The 6551-nt window shown below is 33.2% G+C and overlaps 1 protein-coding gene across 2 annotated transcripts; it reads right to left on the reverse strand.

Moving 5' to 3' along the window:
* Positions 1-2578: 2578 nt before the first annotated feature.
* On the reverse strand, positions 2579-4750 carry LOC111214268 (probable beta-1,3-galactosyltransferase 8). 2 transcript variants are annotated; one of them, XM_022716822.1, is made up of 7 exons: positions 4617-4750; positions 4046-4258; positions 3879-3943; positions 3550-3792; positions 3174-3473; positions 2987-3112; positions 2579-2909 (listed from the first exon to the last, which is right to left on the reverse strand). In XM_022716822.1, the coding sequence occupies exons 2-7, from the start codon at positions 4229-4231 to the stop codon at positions 2645-2647; spliced, it is 1185 nt and encodes a 394-aa protein (XP_022572543.1). In that variant the 5' UTR covers positions 4232-4258; positions 4617-4750; the 3' UTR covers positions 2579-2644. The 2 variants fall into 2 exon arrangements, with proteins under 2 accessions (XP_022572543.1, XP_022572544.1); XM_022716823.2 differs by having other exon boundaries at positions 4046-4252; positions 4617-4685.
* Between the last annotated feature and the right edge of the window lie 1801 nt (positions 4751-6551).

Here is a 6551-nt window from a genome sequence, read left to right on the forward strand (position 1 = left end):
ATGTAGAGAGTGAATGTCAAGCATGGTTTAATGCAAATGAGAGGGTGCTGTCAATTGTACAAGTTCACAACACTGAGAAACCTCAAGCCTTAAACTTGAACAATATTTGCATGATATATGGGTCATAGACACCCACAAATCAGTTCAGTGGATGTGGATGGGTATGGATGGACAACATTAGAAATGCTCAACTTATGGGGACACAAAACCACGTTCGACATGAATCACCCTTGCATTCAGAAGTTGAAGCACTACAATGGGCGACGGAGAATATGCTTCAACATTCGACATGTCAGAGCTTTGGGACAGATTGTAAGAAGCCCGGTGCATGGCCGAGCTTCGCAACATAATTAGAAAGGATTGAAACTCTACAGATATGCTTTCCGGACTTCAAGATCACCTATGTTCCACGAACGCAAAATCAGATTTCAGACTCTCTAGCTAGGACTGCTAGGTCTTTTCATAGGGAACTTTATTTTATTGGTTGTTCTATTACGGTTTGGTTACCCAGACCACCTCAAGTTTGAGTAATAGAATAACCGTTCATTGTAAAAAAAAAATAATAATCTTTTTTAATGTTTTCGAATTATAGTTTTTCAAATTCGATTTTTTTTATAATTTTTTTTATTTTTTTTCAAAATTTATTTTGAGATCAAAAATTATGTTTGAATTTTTTAAAAAAATATTAAAAATTTATTTATATATTTATTAGAATCATAAATTTCACATTCCAAAAACTCTACTCTATCCCTCAACTCTAAACCTTAAGTCTAAATTAGTTAACCCTAGGGGTATAATTGTCTTTTACTTTTCATTAAAAGTAAGGGTAAAAATGATTAGTGGAAACATGAAAAGTGATATTCTGAATGTGGTATTTGTTGCAATTTCCCTAAAGTCAATGGTCATCCCCTATATATTTATAGAGAAACATTAAAAAAGTTATAATATGTAGTTTGTACTAATTAAAAAAAGTGTTCTGCTGAGTTGTCATGCAATTGGAATGCTAATTTTGCTTACGTGGCGGCTTGAGAATCAATTGAGAATTTTGTTAGTCCAAAATTAAATTGCTAGAGAATTTTATATTATATAGTGTGTAGCAAAATGAAATTATTATATATTATTTCCTTAAATAAAACATACGGAGTTACCTAATGTAATTAAGATATATATGACAATTAATGATTTTAAATAATAAAGATTTGCTAACAATCTGTATACTTTCTATCATTTTTATTTAATTTTTTGGTATTAAAATAAATTACACAATTGCATTAATCATATAATAAAAATTTAGATTTTTTTGTATATGTGTTTATTTTGAATTTTTCAAAACGAGTATAAATTACTAAAACTGTTAAAAATTTCACATAAACTTTTGTGATCAAGGTTTAAATTTTTTTCTATAATAAGATACAATGATTATAAAATTATATGAATAAATAATTTTATTTTAATAGGTGGTTATGTTAATATATATATATATATATATATATATATATATATATATATATATATATTTTCATATCGTTTGAATTAAACTATACATCATGTGAAAACACATACTTATATTTTGATATATGCATTGAACATATATTGAAAAGTTAATATTTTAAATCTTCATTGTTTTTTTAAATGATCATAAATTATTGAAACCACTAAACATTCCACATTGAAAAACAAATCATTGGTGTAAAATTTAGGTACACAAATATGCAAATAATCATAAAATCATATGAAAATAAACCTCGTTTAATAAATATTTATATTAAAAGTATATTATATATCTATGTTAATATCATGTAAATTTAATTATATATCATATTTGATAGATAAGATTGATTGTTTTGATTTATTTACCTTAAAATGATTGCAAATAAACAAGAGTGGTCGTTTGTTTTATATACGCACGCCAATTTATTACATAATAGTAACAAATTTCTTAGTTATTTAATATATAATTATTATTTTATTATTTCATAATATGCAAAAAACATAAAATAAGTAATAAATATAAAATATTTATTCTACACAAGGCGCATATCTTAACCTAAGCATGTATCTATTTCATAATTTTAAATCTTAAACATTTTATAAATCTCAGGCCAAAACAAAATAACGAAATGAGAATAAACTCAAAAATCAATATTTATATCGAGCAATAACCAAAATGAAAAAAGAGACACAAAAATGAGAAAAAATATTGAAGATAGATAAGATTGGCACGTGAACGTAAATTTTTCATAACTATAATTAACTTTTAAATTGCTAAATCATGATATAAAACTGAGCTGACATAGTTTCATTGTAACCAAATAGTAGGCTTGAGATTCTTCGGCCTAAACATTAGGTTCTTATGCCATAAGTGATTTTTTGACCTAAAATATTTTGAAAAATGAGATCAGCTCATTAGTAAACAAATTATGTAATTAAGAATTTTTAAAAAAAGTGTAAGAGTCAAAAATATTAATTCGATCAAAATATAAATTTTATTTTTCCATACGATATTTTTTAAATAATTTTCATATAGATTTATCATGTGCAAGGTGCATTTCTTATCCTAGTAACCAATTATTCCACATCAACAAAAAGATCATTTTTATTACGTTTTGCAACGTCTCCTTATTCATTCCACAAAGCAACCAACTCAGAAGAAGAATCGAAAATTAGAGAGAGGAGTGTCTCCTTCCGCGCAAGCGCGGTGCACACGTGTCATCCGGTCAACCGACTTACAAATCCCACTGCATGACCAATCGAACGACGCAGCACACACGTTCCCCGCCTGCGCTTTCCACTGACAATCCGGTGGCGTCCCGCAACACATTGACCTCTCGTCCACATGCTCCACCTCTAACCCTAGCATCCACGCTCCTAACGACACGTCCTCGTTCGCGTACCTGTGCAGTATTCCCCTATATATGTCCACACAAACCATTACTTCTAGCTCAAGAAAACATGAATTAATAATATTCTTATTATTGTCACTCACTGGTTAGTAGAGATGTACGCTGCTAAGTCCTTAGAGATTGCGTAGATCTGCCCTGTCGCATGCCTGAAGTACTTGTTCCCTTCTTCTCCGAACTTCCAAAACTCTGGCTCGTGGTACTTCACTCCCCTGGTTTCATACACTTTTCAGACATTCAAAGGTGTCAATTTTATATATTTAAGATTCTTACTTTTGTGAAAGAACCGGACCGGACTTCATGCATCCAATGTAAACCCTCGGTCTTGATTGATATCTTGCTAGTGTTGTAACGAGCATTCCTAAGTTGACATGAACATCGTCGTCTACCTTCACGTAGAACTCTGCGTCCCACATTGCTGCTGCTGTTGAGAAGTAGAGTCTTGTCTTTGTAGAGAGCTGATGATATCCTTCAATGTGTTTTAGTCTCAAGAAATCTTTATGCTCTAAATCTTCTTCATCTATGGCTTTGTCTAGTACTCCTCCTGGGGTTGCACTGTGTCCTATCACAAACCTGACAACAACATCAACAAACTTTAGATGACTCGCTTTTTGATAATTATTGTCTTTTCCTTGCTTTACTTCACAACCTTACAACAATCCCTTTCTCTTTCTCGATTTTCTTCAGCTTTTCTCCTGTTGGCATCCATGTCTGCCTCACCGAGTCACGTCTTTTCTTGCTGCTGAATGCTGTGTTGATTCCTATCACTGCAAACGCTTTCTGCAGGCTCTGGTTTTTCGCGCTCTTTTCACTCCAGAACTCACTGTTTCTATGGCTGGTACGTCCTGCTGCTAACTCCAGCTCCAACGTTGACATTGTTCTCTCCAATGCTCTACACATTTTATTAACACTTTTAGTGTTGTTACATTGTCTGTCTTAATCATGTTTAACAAAAACAAAAAAAAATTGGACTATTACTTTACTGCTTGGTGGGTTTTTGATACTTCTCCTATTATGTCTCTAGATTTGCTTTCTATCAGTTTCTAATCAACAGAAGTAGAAAAAAAATTGTTATTAGTAAATATATATACATGAGCAAGTGGTTGATTATGTTTAGCAGGGATAAGTACAGAAGGGGTTATTACGCGTTTATGTTCATCGCAGTCCTTTTGAACTTCTAAACGTTTGGACAAATGCTTTGCGAGATGTTTATCCTCTTCTTCAGACACGTATGAGCGACTCAAAGATCGACTCATGAACAGTGAGCCTGCAAGAAAGCTGGCGAGGCACAGCACTATTATGGCTTTCCCTGAAGCAGCTTTAGGCCTCATCTCTAATCCGCCTCTTTAGTCCTAAATCTTCAGAACATCATATAAACTGATCATGAGGATGTATGCTTGTCAATGCATTTACATACACGCCGAAATGATCATGAAATTTGTGTATACATATGTTATATGCTCATGAGAATGCTTGAAATATTTAACTAAAACCATCTCTACATTTCTAATATGATCAGATACATGCCATTAGCATATTTTGTCATAGTCGAGAACATTATGGACGAAAAGCTATACATCAAGGAACTCAAAAGGTTAGATAAAATTTTATACAGCTTCTTAGGTGAATATATAGACTCCGGTTTCATAAACAATAGACGATCAATTTAACAAACTCAAGACTCTTAAGGTCGATGACTGAGAATCATGAACATACCTCTATAAGCGCCTGTGAGGCACCGAAGGGACTGAAGAGGAGAACTGTCGGATTAAGAAACAAATTCTGAAAGCTCATGAGATGTTATTTATATAAAATGAGCCCAAGAATGTAGTTGCTGAACGACAACGGCGTTGATGTTTTGCTTCTCTCTCTCTCTCAATCTCTCTGTCTTGTCATGCAATGTGCATGTCTCAACTACATTATTCCAACAACTTAGGCGCTTAGTGTGTTGTGTTCACAACACATGACTCAAGTTCTTGAACAGAATGTGGTACAGACGTTACACCATATATATGTAAATGCTTGTAAGGAATTACGTGAAAACTGTAACAATTCTCTCCTAAAGTTTAATGTAATTGTGAAATAGTAATTACAAGTATTATATAGAGTTGATTACACCCAAAGACACTTTTTGTATTTCTTTTACATTGAGAGACACTTTCTACATTTGACACATTTTATGGTGGGGCCTAGGTGTTTTTTTGACAATTTTACTCTTAATGAGAAGGAAAAAATGTTTGTGGACATGGATACTTGAAAATTTGTGGATATAGGTACATAAATGTTTGTGGACAAAACAAGTTGTGGACGAACAATTTTAACGAACATATCTCTTATACACATTTACATCTTGTATAAATGATATTGATTATATAGAACGAATGATATCTTTTGAACCAATAAATTGTGGATATACAAATTGTGGACAGGTTGATATTGATTATATAAAATGAATGGTATCGTTTGAACCAATGAATTGTGGATATACAAATCGTGGACGGGTTGATATTGATTATATAGAATGAATAATATTGTTTGAATCAACAAATTGTGGATATATAAATTGTGGACAGGTTTCTGACCTTAATCTTGTTGATAAAAAAGTTCAATTTAATAGATCAGCGCAAGATTACATCAACAACCAGAAGAGAAAACACTAATAAAAAGCAATTCAACATCAATAGTCTTCAAATTTGAGGATTCATGTGGATTTAATTCAATCAAGCCAAGAACTTTAAAATTTAGATGAAGCTATCTCGTTAAAGCTAAGAACTTTGTGGACAAAAAAGATACGTGGACGGGAGATGTGTGGATGAGAGATGCATGGATGGGAAACGCGTGGACATGAGATGCGTGGACGGGAGACGCGTGGAGCCACTTACACCACCACTGTAACTACCCTAACGTCTTACACCACAGCCTCCATAACCACCACCGCTTCCACTGCGGTATCCATCGCTTCCTCCACCGTATCCACTACCACTGTATCCACCACCATCTCCTCCACTTGAGTAGCCACCTCCACCAACCACCACCATTGTATCCACACTCACGCCTTCCACCATCACCTCCATAACCACCACCGCCTCCATTGCGGTATCCATTGCTTCTTACACCACGGCCTTCATCGCAACCTCCATCGTTTCTACGGGACTAAATTTCGTTCATAGGAGAGATTGAGATCGAGGAATAGAGATCGAGATTCTGAGATTGAGAAATAGAGATTGAGATTCCGAGATTGAGATAAAAAGATCGAGAAAAGACAAAAGTGAAAAAGAGTATTAATGACAATTTCAGATGGAGAAGGTTAGGGTTCAATCTCTCTAATCTCTCATGTCTGAGTTCAACATCTGGATCTAGAAAATGTCAGGGGAGAAAAAAATTTCACGATTTTATATAAATTGTAGAGATAAAGTTTGGTTATTAGTTAGAGAAAAAAAATATTGTATTTTAGAAAAAAGTAAAAAAACAGATCAGTTTGGTTGGTTAGAAGAAAATGTAAAGATGTTTTTTGTTGAGGGTTATATTAGTAAACCTAGCATAAAGAAAGTGTGTTGTATCACAATGTGACTCTGAGTGAAATTAATAAGACAAAATGTGTCTCTGAGGGTAAAAATTTCTATTATATATGCTGTAACATCGAGTTACATC

This window comes from Brassica napus, chromosome A5 (assembly GCF_020379485.1).
Source record: "Brassica napus cultivar Da-Ae chromosome A5, Da-Ae, whole genome shotgun sequence".
NCBI classification, from domain to species: Eukaryota; Viridiplantae; Streptophyta; class Magnoliopsida; order Brassicales; family Brassicaceae; genus Brassica; species Brassica napus.

Excerpts from the sequence above, each read along its gene's own strand:
- LOC111214268 (XM_022716822.1), bottom strand. The coding sequence starts at position 4,231 with ATGAGGCCTAAAGCTGCTTCAGGGAAAGCCATAATAGTGCTGTGCCTC. Across the intron at positions 3,113-3,173 it reads GGTCCGGTTCTTTCACAAAA|GGGAGTGAAGTACCACGAGC; the intron begins GTAAGAATCTTA and ends GTATGAAACCAG. Across the intron at positions 2,910-2,986 it reads GCGTACATCTCTACTAACCA|GGGAATACTGCACAGGTACG; the intron begins GTGAGTGACAAT and ends GGACATATATAG.